At 37.1% G+C, this 16281-nt stretch overlaps 1 protein-coding gene across 1 annotated transcript; it reads right to left on the bottom strand.

Moving 5' to 3' along the window:
- Positions 1-4738: 4738 nt before the first annotated feature.
- Positions 4739-15559, bottom strand: LOC146146297 (uncharacterized). The gene is made up of 12 exons (XM_083390710.1): positions 15502-15559; positions 14769-15041; positions 13931-14110; positions 13332-13543; positions 12815-12955; positions 12244-12355; positions 11537-11694; positions 9654-9790; positions 8631-8779; positions 6303-6431; positions 5445-5617; positions 4739-4921 (listed from the first exon to the last, which is right to left on the bottom strand). Exons 1-12 carry the CDS (start codon positions 15557-15559, stop codon positions 4739-4741), a joined length of 1905 nt encoding a protein of 634 aa, XP_083246836.1.
- Positions 15560-16281: the final 722 nt, after the last annotated feature.

The following is a 16281-nucleotide window of genomic DNA, read 5'->3' as shown; positions in this document are numbered from 1 at the left end:
TAAAACGTGCTCGCTTTGATTTCTTCCTTTTTGGTACGCGAAGTAAACGCACTCAGTTAATCTAAGAACACAACAGTGCGTTACAATACAAACACTGACGGCAAAAAACAACTGCTACTAACTCAAGTCGCTCTGAAACTTCACTTTTGCAGTTATTTCCCTGATTGCATCTCCCTAAACGCAATGCGGTTCACCAGGACAAACAAACAGCGGAAAAAGGGCGGTCGCGACTCGCGACAAGCAGATACGTCGCGTGTCGCTTCGGTAATTGGCTTCCGCGACGTCGCGCGATTCCAATCGTGCCAGCCGAAACCGGGTCGGACGCGATCGTTATCGCAAAGGCGACACAAGGGCACGCGACGAGGCGACAACGACAACCGCAAGCGTCACGCGACACGAAACGTGAAAATGGGAATGTAACATGCCAGGGCTCGAAATGAGGCGAGTTTAATTTAAATTGGTTTACACATATATTGTTCGAATTTTTTATTCTTTTCAGTCACGCAACCATTTAGTTCGATGAAGGCACAGCAGCAAATCAAAAGAACTAAAAATATAAAATATATAAATATACCTATTTTAAAGTTATTCTTGTGGTACTTTTTCAAAAATAGAGAATTGAAACCATTTACATTAGCAAATATTTTAAGGTTTCTAATTTATATCTTTACCTTCTATAGCACAATTTACAAAAAGCAAACAATTCAGAAAAAAACATCCCAAAAGTATGAAAAATCGGTGTCAAAACTGGCTAAAAACTTTTGCTTTAAAATCCTCCTAATTTACCCACTCCTCGGTGTAAAAAAAAATTTCAAATTGGCTGACAAACTTTTGGATTAAACTGCTTATTTCGAACTCAGCGGTCGAAGTGGCATTTTATCGTCAACTCAAATCGAGCAATTCTCCGCACCTGAGCAAAAGTGCGACCTAAAGACTCCACGCTAAAGCCAAGGCGGATTGTAAAACCGCAAAGTACTCTCGCCTAGATTGTTCAAAGCTGTGATTCCACAAACGCCTGTAAATCTGCAGAACACAGGTGCGCGGCTATAATCTTGTGTTCCTTCAAAGTTTATGTACGATTGAGATTAACAACATCAAATGGCTGTAACGTTAAACTGACACGGCAGACAAGTAACATTGCGAATTTTTTTTCCACCAATAAATTTTGGCTAGGAAAAATGAATTTTGAACCATATACATCTCATGTCCAATTTTTAATGAGATAAATAACAATAAAAAGGAATTCATATAATTTTAGTTTAATTTGGTAACAACTGATTTTGTGATACTGTTATCCTTAGGTATAACATGATTTATTGTCGTTTTTATAGTTTCAAGACAAACTTTGTTACTTGCATTATAGCAGAAATCCAATGCAAACCTCAGTAACACAATTTGTACCGAAGATTCATTTATTATCTGACCCATTCGGTATATTGAGCAGTTTGCTTGATCAACTTTAATATTGCTGTTTAAACAAGGTTTAAATTGTTTTTAATATCTCAAAATGAAAGAGTTTGCAGTTCATTCACTTTGTAGTTGTATCAAACTTCAGACCATAGAAAAAATAGATTTCGCATTAAATGACGTGTTTTATTCTCACGAGTTTTTTTATATCACTGCTTTAGTTCGATTTATAACTCCTCTGTCAAGCTAATCGTTTTTAGACACGGTGCATTTTCTAACTGCCTTAAATTTAGGCATAAACCTATTGCTGTTTATTTTGCGGATTGAAACGTAAACTTCAGTTAAAATAACTTATAAACTGTGATAAATTTACTTCGTGTGCTTACCAATGTTGCAAACACAATTTTAAATCAGAGATTTTAATCGACATTTCTCGAGGCGCGGGCTAGACTGAAAGGCGGAAACGGAAAAGCGAAAACACTACAAAACAACGGTGAGCGGAAATAGAGGAAGAAAAAACGAGCAAAAAGCGCGCAGAAAGCGAAAAACAACGGCTGAAGAAGAGTAGGAATGTTCGGGAGTTGAACACAATATTTACAAAGGCAATAAAAACAAAAGGTTTGTAGAATTTAAAAAATTAAATAAATAACAAAAAAGAACCCAATGCCCGTGGTTTGCACTTTAAGCATTTGTCATGTACATGTTAAACAAAATAAAATGCTATGGCGGTAACTACTTTTCACTGATTTGTAAAAAAACAGTTAAAAATGTATTACTACGAGTTTTAAAAAGAGATTAACATCAAAATTTGTAATATTTGTGCGTTTTGGGTATAACCTTATTTACCACGTGGAAACGAATTGGTGATGAATGTTCCATTTCAACTGAAAAACACGCTAAGCACCGAAGCGTATACACGAGGTAGCTACAACGTTTAAAGCATTTCAAAGCTAGGATAAAATCATCGACATTTTGTCTTCGGCTTTAGTGAATCGCTCGATGAGAGAAAAGAAAAAAGGGGAACTAAACAGACAGCAAAGTTTAAAAGAGTGCATTGAAACGCAGAGCGCTCTTAAACTTTAAAACGGCGCGATAAAACTGCAACAATAAACAAAGGCGAGTAACCTTCCAAACACCTTTGAGTTTACACGAGAGGATTAAGCCGGCGTCTGATAATATCGGATCGAAAGTCGTAGAGTTGCGAACCAGTTTGACCACACGGGAAACCATAAACCAGTGATTCCCAAACTGTGTGCCTCGAGAGATTGCCAAGTGTACCGCGAAACTTTTTTAATTTCGGAAACTAGAGTATTTGTATTACCAATAGGCATTCACGCAAGCATTTTAGACTTAAATACGAACTATATTACAAATTAATATTTTTGAGACATTTACATATATTGTTTTTAAGGAAATTAAATGCCGACATTATTATGCGTGATTTTGAATCGAAAAAAAAAAGAAAAAAAAATGTCTCAATTAGACATTTACATTTACATTTACGGGAAACCATGAAGTAAGAAACCAAATTAAATTTTTTGTGGTCTTGGTAAGCCGTGGCAACTTATTTAAGCTTGTAAACAACTCTGTGCTCAAATTACTTTCTCCAAAAAGACGCCGATGGTTAACCGTATTGTTTTGGATTAAGAATCAACGTTCTGGCTAGCAACGTTGCTTACTCTTTAGCTTTTCTTCGGCCATTTTGTACGATCGGCCTAATTAGTCTATTACAGCGGTTCTCAACCAGTGGGCCATGGCTCACTGGTGGGCCATAAGAACATTTGAGATGGGCCACAGACCAATTTAAAACGCTACACTATATTTAATTTTACAGGAATAATGGCTTCGGGAGGAAATAAAACGGAATGTAAATTTATTGTTCAGCCGCAAGTATCTCACTAATGCACGGTTGAATAAATAATCTGTTTCGAAATATGTTCTGCTGTGTTTGTTCTAAACCTATTTTACAGCTTTTTCTTTCATAAAAATTATTGGGCCACAGAATTTTTTGCAACGTAAATGGGCCACGAAAGAAAAAAGGTTAAGAACCACTGATCTATTAGGAGCAGTTGTGCGGATATTCTGATTGGACGAAATGACATCAAAGTAGAGTCCGGAAACCTACTAAGCACGTATTTTACAAAGCAAATTAGTCTACTAAGTAAATACAGTCGGCTGCGATTCTACGATATATCTTTTTTTAAATTAAAATTGTTAAACTTTTTGTACGAATGGACCTCCTTGGAATAAAATACTTCAAAAATAAATCAAATAAAAAATAAACAACGATTTTTTCTGTTCAATATTGGTTAATTATTGGGAAAAAAAAAACATGTTTTATGAGGTGAAAAATAGAGTTTCAGACCCCTTGACATACGTTGCCATTGTCATAACTACATTGCCCCCTTTTCAAAATAAAGTATAAATTATAGCAAATTACTTTTCACCGGTTATATTTTTAAATCGCGCATTCAATTCTGAAGGATTTATATTTGAGCTAGTTTTTTTCAACATTAAAATTGACCGTAAAAGCAGAAACCTTATACAAAGTCCATGTTGCACATTGTCCTATATCCTTTAACTTTTGGGCGCAACGCACACGCACTCTTTAAAAAATGTTGTCCAACAAATTTCTTGTGAACTGTTTCAAGATATAGATCACTGTAAGGCAATTTAATGCACTAAATTTACTTCGAAAACGCAGCTTTAACAACAGTACATAATTTTGCTTTATAAAGGACCGCAGATGCCATTAAAGTACTGCTGTAATGTCCAGAAAGCGTTATGAATAGCCTCAATTTTCCGACTATTATTTGGGCTTTGAAAGCTTCCCCAACGGTTAAAATCTTGACACAATGTAGAAAACCATTTTACAGCAACCAGAGTCCGACTTTGGCAAAAAAATAGATGGTAAAAATGTGTTTATAAAGCAACATTAGATTGCATGCAGCGTTACTTGTGTTATTTTGGTATTTTTTAAACGACTAAACCAGACAATATTGCTAATTTCTCATATTTTGATCTAGCAAAAAGCTTAGTGAAGATAATTTGTGTTCGCCAAAGCTTGTCAACTACAAAGTGGCCTCATGGCAGCTGATGAACAAAGCCCGGTTTGGTAATAATTAACCAAAAAAACAAATACCACTTTAAGGGCCACGGTAGGTCTAATAAAGCGCCTTATTCGCTTTCAAAAAAAAAAATCCATCACTGAATAAAAGTTTCTCCACTTTTAAACATTTCCACATCGGCCGGATTTCTCGCTTTAAATCCCCGCCAACTATTAATCGAGCACCTTCAGGAATCATTCGGCAATTCCGCGGGATTTCGAGGCTCAACATCCGGCGTGCGAGTATTCGGTCATTACGTCCCTTATCCAGGCCTCAAATTTTGCGACGGGAACGTAGATTCCGACATGCTGGGGAGTTCCGCAGGCCACGAAGCTGAATGAGGTGATGCCAGCAACGTACCAGCGTCCGTCGGTTCGTCGACAAACCAGTGGACCTCCAGAGTCGCCCTAAGTTAAAATCATGGATAAAAAATGCCTTGAAATGCAAGTAAGCCGTGCTTAGACGTGTGCAATTTTTTTTCGTTTAAATAGAACCTAGCCTACTACGTTTAACTTGGAAATGTCACCTGAGGTTAAATAGCCTAACCTTTGTTTCATTCGAATCAGATTTTTTAGCAGAACTTACGATGGCTTTTTTTAAGTGACAGCAGTATTCTGTATATTAATAAGTTGTTTTCGATCTTTTAAGTTAAAAGCAGTTTTTTTCCTATTTTTCCTTTTTTCTTTTTTCCAAGTATAAACGTTTTGAGATTCTCGCTTTATTTATTCATTTTTTAATTTAGATGTTAGCAAATCGTTAGTAAAAAATTACGATAAAACGTCAAAATCCGGTTTAAATCAGAGACAATGAGGCAATCCGTTTTAATTTTTTTTTTTGGCTCCTAGAAGCATTATGAATATCTAAAAAGTATAAAAAATTATATTCATACAAAATTTAAATTTTGATCTCCCGCTCAAATTTAAATCTCACCTCACACGTGTCGACCTTGGCGTGCTTGGGGTCACCTGCGCACATGTGGTACTGCGCAGATAGGTAGTAGCGGTAATAGTAGCGGTACCGACCCCCTAGCTTCCCACATTTGCGGAAGTCGATGATTGGCATCTTGCCCTCCAGCAACATTTCTTGCTCAGAGTCGGTGGCCTCTGAAGACACAAACAGTCGGCTTGCATCCTTGTAAACTTCCTTATTAAACAAGCGAGTCGTTTTGTAGTTAGTCTACAGAACAGTGGTTTCCAAACTTTTTTTTTCTCACACTAAAAATATCTTAACTATTTCGTGGCACACTTTTAACAGAACAAAATAGAGTCATTTTACAATCTCGCTTAACACGCGAAAACATATATGTAAATGTCTCAATATGATTAATTTGCAATGGGTAGTGCGTATTTAGGTCTAAAATGCTTGCGTGTATGCCTATTGGTAATATAAATACTCTCTTTTTCGAAATTAAAAAAAGTTTCGTGGCACACTTGGCAATCTCTCTGTGCTGCGGCACACAGTTTTGGGAATCAGTGCTATAGAGCGATTAGTTTGACTCGGCAAAAAGCAAAAATTAAAAAAAGCTTCGCTTCTGGTCACCTTGGTATTGTGTTATGTTTGCATTTGTAATGCATAACTATTGGTCACTTGTAAATATTAGGGACAATTTATACATTTTATTTTAGCAATAAAGACACGGGTGCAACGAAATACGGTAACCCACTATCGGTAAATGTATTTATACCTTTTTGTAGAAATCTACTCGCTTAACTTACATATACCTGTATTGAACAGTCAAAACACACTAAAAAATGCTTTATTCACAAAATAGATATAAAAATCCCCTACCGGTTTTTCCCCATCCTGTGACGTAGCAGGTATCGTTGGGCGTGGCCAGTTGACCTTGAGGCAAGCAGGCTGGCAGGAGACTATTGGCGAAGGTCACGTCTCTTCGCAGTTTGATCAGTTCGATGTCATCTGTTTAAAAAATGTGTTTGTAATGAAAGATGGAGTTTTTAGCAGTAGCCGGATTTGTCGTTCATTTTTTTATTAAAGACTAAAACCCTGTTAAAATAAAGTACTTGACATATATTTAAAGGAATATAACAATTTTGCTCGAGCGACATCATCAGTTCCGGGAAAACTTGCGCAAAGGCGTGGCAAATAGACACATTGTGACGTCATATCTGGATACCCACCGAAACCCATCGATCCGTTTAATGTTTAGGAGCGTACCAAAAGTATAATATGCCAAGGTAAGAATTGCCATACATCCGGATATCAAACATATCAGGCATTTTAGTGTAAAACTTTGTATGAGTGAGAGATTGTTTACCATGACCAATCTAGTTTAGTGCAATAAAGTCTACAGGGTTGTTTGGTTTCAATGACTTTAAAGCGAAATATACTTCCATAATACATTTACAGTTGTTTTTCCAAAACTGTGATAAGTTTTTATAGGATTTTGCCTGTTAAAAAATGGCACCCTTACGTAGGAGCCCGGCTTTTTAAGTTGGAGATATTAAAATCAGTCTTATATTGAGAGGACACTTCTGCTACTGTTTTGCCTTGCCTGGGGACGACTTGTCGTCTTTTTAAACACACATCTTCTAATAGACCGTTATCAGCTGATTTCATTTTCGCATTTGCGTTTGTTGACTGTCACCTTCGGCACTAATTGCTTTTACGCTTTACGGGGCAAATCTGAACGGCATTCGTAAGCTGTCCGAGGTACACTCCGTTGTTTGTGATTTCAGTGTTGAGTTTATTTACAGGTCAATTTTTGGGTGTGGCCAAGGAAGCCATCGTACTAGCTTTTTACCAAGTCGAGCACTTCAAACTTATTACAGAGATATTTGAGGTTTCGTGCTATGCCGTTAGTCAGGCAGCTTAAGCTTTTCGTGTAACCTAACGTGAATTATAGCGCTGTTTATGAACTAAGTAAATAGTAAACAAAGGTAGACATGAATCCGAATGTTATACTCGATCTACTCTACTAGCCTGTCTGATATTACGTCAGGAATGCGCGTCGTTGGTTTCTACCGATGCGTGAAAAAATACACAATGTGATTTCAGTCTCTGCTAGCCATAGATTCTACTTTATTCGGCAGTATAATATGTAGCATTTAACATGCAATATTACTCGGTTTTGCCAAATTTGATGTCACTATGCACGTGATCGTTGTCCACTGACGCGTGACCAAGCGCCGAGCCGATTGCTCTCAGCGTCTTGCATTCATTCTACTTGAAATACGTCTTACTGATTGGCGGCCTGAATCACCGCTTCGTTATATCGTGTGTTTCTGAGATTTGTGAATATACTCAACGAGTAATATCTACTGAGTGAAGTGAACTTGTCTAGAGCTCAAGAAGTTAAGGACAGGTATTTTAGCGGCCTGCTCCTTTGGAGTCGGATTAAGAACTAGTAAGGGATTCAGGCAGTCGTCGACTCTCGTCTACAGAGCCAGCGCACTTTTACCCCTGACTACAGGCCTCAATACGCTACAGTGACTTTTCTAAGTACAAGAAGTGGTTAAGGACAGGTAATATAGCGGTCTGCTCCTATGGAGTCAGTTGGGGACGTGTAAGAGACTTAAGCAGTCGTCGGCTCTCGTCTTAAGAGTCGGCGCCTTATTACTCGTAACTACAGCCCTACATTCGCTAGAAATCGCAGCTTGTCTTTGTCGTAAGCTCTGACATATAACTGTCAATATACTTACCAAGCAATTATAACTGAGTGAGGTGACTCTGTCTAGAATTACACAAGTTAAAGACAGGTATTTTAGCGGCCTGCGACTTGAAGTCGGATACAAGGACATGTAAGGAACTTAGGCAACCGTTTGTCCTTGACTTAAAGTTACCTAACCTGAATATATATGACAATTTTTTTACCTACCCTGGATATATATACAATTTTTGCCAAGAGGGAATTATATTATGTATGAGTTGTACCTTGCCAAACAAGCCTTTACAATTTTTTCCATTATGTAAGATGGTATTCTGCTTTAAAAAGGCGCTTGCGAAAGGCTACAGTACGGTCTGTGACTTGTATTTATAGTTTTCTTCCTTATATTTATATCGTTCCATTTTGCAGTAAAAAAAATAATAGGATTTCAACAAGTAAATATCCAACCGCTAGTGATGTTTTTTTTTTATTTTTTAAGCTCATATACTTACATTTTGCTGCAATGTGGTAAAAGTAGTCGTTGTGAACGATGATTCGTTTAATTCCCACGCGTACACTTCCGGGTCCGCCTGTGACGTTGTTGGTTCCCACAAGCACCGACCAATCAGGGCCGACATCGTCGTGACGAAGACTGCGTTTCCTGAAAAGCGAGAAATAACAATCGTTGATGCTAAATACTCGGCAGAAGAGGAATAACGTCACAACAAGTGGTGGGTAAAACAAGTTTTTAAAAACTATACGAATTAGCAATATTTTAAAATAAAAATACGCTTAAAAATGTAAGTCTTAAAATACGATTAGAATAATGACAGCAATCTTGGTGATTAGGTCGGTGTTTTTAACAGACTTATTCTATATAATGCTGCTTATATAACCCTGGTTCTTATTAGGAAATAAATTTCGTGAATATACGGTCCATTTCTACTCGTCTACCATTTTAATTATACTAGTATTTTGTCAACACAAAGCTAAATAGGCGTCCCCACAATATATTAAAGCGGATGTTCTATGAAAGGTTAAAAGTTTTCCTTAGTCAGCGTTTTACCACAATTTTTCACGTGGGAGTACTTTAACCAGGAACAAAACCGTTTAAGGATACAGTTAAAACAGATTATCGCTGTAAAAAACATGGCATGTTCAAGATTTTATTTTGTAGTTTAAAATAATTCGCCTTAAAGTTTTATAAATAATGGAACCTGGGATTATCCCTCTGTGTAGAACAACGAATATATATTGCACAGCAAATCTAGTATTACATCCTACAGTGCTATTACTGATTTAAAAGATATAAAATCGATTTTTGTTCTCTTTTTGTGCTAAAATGTAGAATGTTGTTTTTTTGGTTTACAAACACGAAATGAAAAAATGTTTTTCGCGAATCGACTGGACAAAATAGAATACTATAAATTTCCCCTGAATGAGAACGCATATCCAATGTTATTTTCTGCAAATTCATCAAATAATGATTATCGGATGAAATACAAGTATCGTATATCTGCTTCACAACTGCTTACCCCTCTTTTGTGCAGTGGCCCGCCGACAAAACCCAGCGCTGGTTCAGCAAAGTTCCACCGCAAAAGTGAATCCATCTTCCCGAAGCAACACGATGCTGTAGACTGACTTGCCAGGGCCAAGCAGAGTCTTTGGAGAGCTGCCATACATTAAAGGATTGTCAGATTGGTAAGTGAGACGTTGTATTGCTAGTGGTGATTAAAGTGTAGACCAGGGATTCCCAAACTTTTTTCGTCTATGGCCCAAATGTCTATTTAATAGCGATTCGTGGCTCACCACGTGCTCTAAATTTGACCACACAAACATTTTCTATGAAAATGTAACTCAAAAACTGCTATCTTCAACGCAGCAGCTAAAACCCATTTTTAGGAGACAATAACCATTGTTGCTAAATAATTATTGTTTTAACAAAGCGCATAATATGTACAGTATAACAAAACTGTAGAATCTGTTCAAATGGCTCTGTGGCCCATTGAAAATGTTTTAGTGGCCTAGTGCTGGTCCATGGCCCACAGTTTGGAAACCACTGGTGTAGACGATCCGGTGTGTACTGTAGTTGCAGGAATTCGTTTTTGGTTTGATTGACAAAATGTATAGCAGGCAAGTTTAGTTAATAAACTTTTTAGGAAGGATGTACTCTTGTACTACAGTGGCAATCATAGTAGTTGAGGTGGTATTAGTATAAGTGCTTAAAATGTGATTAAAGCGTACACGATCAGGTGTGTACTGTAGTTGCAGGGATTTGTTGTTGGTTTGATTGACAAAAAGCAAATCTACAGTAGCAGCAATAGTAGTTGTAGTGGTAATAGTATAAGTGCTTAAAATGCGATATACATCTGTGTGTCAGGCTGAGTAAGTTATAGGTTGTGTTAGAAATAATGATTGAAGCGTATACGATCTCGTGTATTGTTGTTACTGGGATAAATCTCTTTAAAAGTATTTTTTATGTTTTTCTTGCCTTGTCTGACAGAATGTAGCACACCAGTGTTGGTAATTTTTCTTAATGCTGTACACTTCTTCTATAGTGTTTATTATTGCTGTTGTGGTAAGAGATGTTTTGTTTGGTTATATATAGAGAGTATTGGTAATTTGCTTGTCGATTCGTGTAAGTGTAAATTTATGCAAGTGTTAGTACTGGTAATGTATTAGTTCATATACACGTCAAGCGACGATTTGCAATTTGTCATTAAAGAGCTTAAGGTACCGCTATTTTATCGCCATTATTCGATAATAATTCTGGTTCAATTTAGTTATAAAATGGATGATTTTTTGTAATAAGTATGGTTTTCGCATGTTTGATTTGCAAAGTAAGAGGCATTAAACTGTTTGAAAATTGAATGCAGATTTAAATACAAACAAAAACGCCATTCAAATATGGTTTGAATGTTGACATCAATGTTTTGCACATATAGCCTACGTACAAACCTACAACAGAAAAAAAGTATTGCAAATAACTAAAATGTCAAACTACGCCAATAGTTTTTTCGCATAACTAAGTCGACTGGTCTTAACCCAACCCTAATAATCTGGGCTGCAATCAACCGGCACTCTAGGGTGTCATTTTTTATGCTCAAGGGTGCAAAATATATTTCAAGTTCTTTAGGATTATTTTTTTGGTTTGTTTGATTAGTAAGCTTTTTGATATAATTTTTGTGCAGGATAAAAGTGCCGAATAGTAAAAAGACTGTTTTAACGTTGTTGCTCACTTATTGCACTATTTCAATCTCGTTTATTGTAACGGTACAGTTATACATTCAGCAAAAATACGAGCAAGGGTGCTGCGAACTATTTAAGATTTATGTAGGGTGCCGCAAATCAAAAAAGGTTGGGAACCACTGGGTAAGACTGAGCTTCGAAATAAATAAGGAAGGGAATTTGAACTTACGTTTCCACCGACAATCCGCACGATGGCGGAAGAGAGCGACTTTTTGACCGGTTTGTCAGTTCCACGAACTCCACATCCAGGGAAGTCAAGTATTATGGTGTCGTTAATACAAGGACCTGCGTCGCAAGATACCACGTTGTTTACCGAACCGTCGCAACCTGGAAAAGAAAAGGGTTAAAATTAAACAAATTAGCGTGACGCAATTAAAAAAACTTAGCGTGGCATAATTAAAGAAACTTAGCATGTCGTAATTAAACAAACTTAGCGTGACGAAATTAAAGAAACTTAGCATGTCGTAATTAAACAAACTTAGCGTGACGAAATCAAAGAAACTTAGCATGACGTAATTAAAGAAACTTAGCATGACGATATCAAAGAAACTTAACATGACGTAATTAAAGAAACTTAGAAAAGAAACTCAGCATTACGTAATTAAAGAAACTTAGCATTACGTATTTAAAGAAACTTAGCGTGACGTAATTAAAGAAACTTAGCGTGACGTAATTAAAGAAACTTAGCATGACGTAATTAAAGAGACTTTATATGACGCAATTAAAGGAACTTTGAATGACGCAATTAAAGAAACTTTGAATAACGCAATTAAAGAAACTAAGCATGACGTAATTATAAAAACTTAGCATGTCGTAATTAAAGAGACTTTGAATGATGTAATCAAAGAAACTTGGCATGACTGAAAGAGCTTATACCTTTCTGTCCCGGTTGACCGTTCTTGCATTTCCTCGACCGCTGTTTCATTCCTCTTCCACAAGAAACACTACAGCAGGTGAAAAGCGACCATTCGCGCCACTTCGGGCATTCCTGCGTAAAAAATAGTAGTTACAAACTTCTACTGGCGTTTATAGACTCAATAATGGGGTCAGGTGGCACTGTTTTACAGCAAATTGTAATAAAATCTTGACAAGCTTTCGCACAACTGTGCTTCATCAGGTAAAAGTATAAATGAAAGCAATTAAAACGCACGAAGTAGAAACCCCAGCGCGAGTAAAAGGCTATAAGAATGATGAAGTTTAACATATCCACAGAACGCATGTTCGCATGGACGTGTGTGACTAACGCGAAAACAGGGGGTCTGCGCTTCAATGTACGTTGGGACTATAAAAGCAATGTACACGATTGTCTAAGTCTATTTTTTTGAAATACTATTCTTTCAGGTCATTTTACAGCAAAATACCTTTTTAAATGACTTGAGCAAAATCAACAACTTTTTTTTTTCAAAAATTATTTTTTTTTATTTCGTGCGGGGAGGGGGGCTCTTACCTGAAAGTTGCACCCCTCAACTTGAGTGGATTCCCCCTCACAGTCCCCCTGCAAACATTCCCTGACCCTCCTTTGGGACCCGCCCTCGCACGAAAGTGAGCATTCACCAAACTGGGACCATTCGCTCCATAAAGGGCACGCCTGAAAACAAACATTACATAGGTTATGTCATGTCTTTAGCTAAACTTCATTTTTCACACAATTTTGCGTGACAAAATATGAAAGCCGATGCCGAAGTAACAGAACAACAAATTCAAATGCAACTGTATAAGGAATTTTGGTTAACTTTTCAGCCTTCAACCTAAATTAACAACGTAAGTTCTAATCACTCTTACTTTCTAAAGTCAAAACAACCCCCCCCCCCTCCTTTTTTTCGGTTAAATACTTAAGCTTTTTTATTTTGCGTTGTGTTAAACTTGCAATCAAAAAGCCTACAATTTGTCACTTGAATGCCAAACAATAAAAAACTGCGCAAAAAAGTCAATATATTTCACCAAAAACCTTCTTCTGTACTTACGTGCGTGTTGCAAGCCACAATCTCGGTATCGTTCACGTGACAGAAAGCGTGACGTTGCAGCTCGATGACGTCATACCCCTGGCACTCCCTCCAGCGGGTTTGCCTGCCCCCTCCACCACAAGATTTCGTGCAAGGGCTGTACACCGACCAGTCGCTCCAACAGGGCAGAGCAGAACATTGCTCGTACTTGACCGACTCACCAAGGCAATCAGCTGAAAGTATGTAGAAGCATGTGGTAATTAGCCGAGGACATTAGGTTAAGGTGACAGGCCTGAAGTTTTACTCGTAGATTGGATTTTGCTTGAAACTGATCAGTGATATAGACCTGGGTGAAATAAGACTTTTGTTGAATTGTTTGAGTGGAATATCGAAGACTCCTGATGTCGTTTAAGGTAGCATGGTTTCAGCAACATGATTTTTATGGTTCAAGCATTACTAATTACGAACAAATTCTGTCATCTTAACGAGTATAATGGCTTTAGAATTTTTATTGAAATTACTGAGTTTTCATAAAATCCTGACTCTACACAAAAACTTTGTCAGATTTTATAAGATTAAAAAAAAATTGTCAGTTTTCATAAAATTCTGTAAAAACTCACCTTCAAACAGTGTCTGGTTACATGTTCTCTGCGCTTCCCTGTATCCGCTTCCACAGCTGCTGGAACAACTCGACCATGACGACCACGTGCTCCACTCGGGGGCGCACAGGAGCACGTCGCACTTGCGCAGATCACGTGACTTGGGGAAGCCCCCATTGCAAGCATCAGGGTCAAGAATCTCTGCAAAAATAAATAGAAAATTTACGTTTTGAATGTCATTTGAAACAAAAAAAGCAACAAAACAAATTTAAAATCCGGGTCAAGAATCTCTGTGAGAATAAATTAGCTTTACTTTTGTATGTCATTTATTATTGAAACTGCGCAACAAAATTGTATTTTATAGCAATTTAAAAATAAATAATATAAAATTACCGAAACCTCCGGTAATACGCATTTTAAAACTGATATAAAGTCAAACAAATTGTGGAGTTAAGCAAATCTATTATAAAGCCACTGGTTTTTATAATCCGGTTCCAGAATTTCTGCGAGAACCAATTTAACTTAACGTTTTGAATGTTCTTAAAATAGAAGAACGCCACAAAATTGCATTGTATAGCATTCGTCATAATCTCAAAGCCAACGAATATATAAAAAAATGATTAAAACTTCCTATAGTAGGCATTTCAGATTGTTAGAAAAGAAAATCTCTGCGATAATATTCTTGAAGCTTTACGTTTTTAATGTTTGGTAAAATAAAATAAAACGCAACAAAATTGTATTGCATAATGACGTTGAAATGCTTCTTGTATATGGGCCTTAATATTCCTACTACCTCTTACTAAAACCTCCAACTATCATAAATCAAGTAAAAAAAACATCATTATTTCTGGTCTCACACCTTCTATCGTTTCCGGATATTGCGTCATTCCTTCCTCCACGAGCGTCGCGGTTCGACCGGTAGTCGACGCGTCATAAGTGGGTACGGTTGCCATAGAAACAGACCCGGAAGCGCCGCTACTTTCGATCAACGCGTTTGTTATATTAACAACGGGTGTCGCTTCTGGTAATTCCCCCGCGTGCGATCCGTTGGGTTTTGATATGGGTGTTTCCCCTGTTTGTCTGACACGTGGTAAAGCGGTGGAGTTGGATTGCTGGATGTCGATTCTTTCAACTGCGTTTTAAAGATAAGTTGAATCATATTTGCTTTTGTCATATACGGCTACGAGTTTATGTTTAGCCGAAATATTGATACTTGTAAGATTATTTGGAGTTGCTTTGCGATTTGGGCCGTCAAAATTCATAAATCCTTTTGCTTTGTGTTACTTTTAGGGATTGTCTCAAGTTTCTTGATTCTAGATTGTTCTAAGACTTAATAACAAAAGCCTAAAGACATAGTACTTCTGCTGTGCAGGCTTCAGGTGTAAAACCAACGACAGCAGATGTATTGTGTTTACATAAAACCTATTAGCATAGAGGATTTTATTCGATTTTTTAATTTTTTAATTCCAGAAGGTAACTATTTGAGTGCAGTAATTATAGGGGGTTATTCACGTTGTAATAGGTTATTTGTAAACATTACATTTCAAAGAAATAATGTTCGCACTTGCATTACAAAACACTTTGCAATTTACCTTGTGGCCGAACAGATGGAAACTCCGTTTTGTTTCTAAAAAAGATAAAATAGAACATCGTTATGGTGCTATTATAAAAATAGTCTCTTCAGAAGTGTAGCATATTTCGAACGTCTCGAAATTAAAAATATGTGAAGATTTAATGGAAGCGCTCAAACTATACCACTTCTTTGGAGCATAATGGTTGGAGGTTGTAGTAAGACATAATAAGAATATCAAAGCCCATACAGAAGTAGGTTGCATTTTGAACGTTTCGAATAACTATTTATTCATTTTCAACATGACCCTCATTATGTTGAAAATGAATAAAGAGTTATTCGAAACGTTCAAAATGATACCTACTTCTGTATGGGCTTTGATATTCTTATTATACCACTTCTGTATGGCCTTTAACATCCATTCTACGTGATTTTTCTTAGCTTGAAGTTCATTTTCGTCCAAGTTTGTTCACACTGTGTCAACTTTATTGAATATCCTAGATAATTTTCTTCACGGATATGTGTGTACCCGATTTTTCAATATAATCCTGCGGCAAATTTTCACTAGCCAAGTTTTCGATTAGACATCTGCTTGACATTTAACTAACTTGCTCAACGGGCCGCGCAGCTAATATTTCAGCGATCAAACGGCTACCTTTGCTTGCACTTTCTAGGAAAACTCCCGCTAGAAGCCTAAGCCCGTTGCTGGCAAAATAAACCGAGCATAAATCAGCATTATGCAGGCGCTAGCAAAAGGCGCTAACGCTAGACGCCTTATCCGACTTTGGACTCACCTAATCTC

Source organism: Ascidiella aspersa, chromosome 5 (assembly GCF_963924565.1).
Source record: "Ascidiella aspersa chromosome 5, kaAscAspe10.2, whole genome shotgun sequence".
Taxonomy (NCBI): Eukaryota; Metazoa; Chordata; class Ascidiacea; order Phlebobranchia; family Ascidiidae; genus Ascidiella; species Ascidiella aspersa.
Note: the sequence above shows the minus strand (reverse complement) of the source record. Positions and strands in the feature narration are given on the sequence as shown.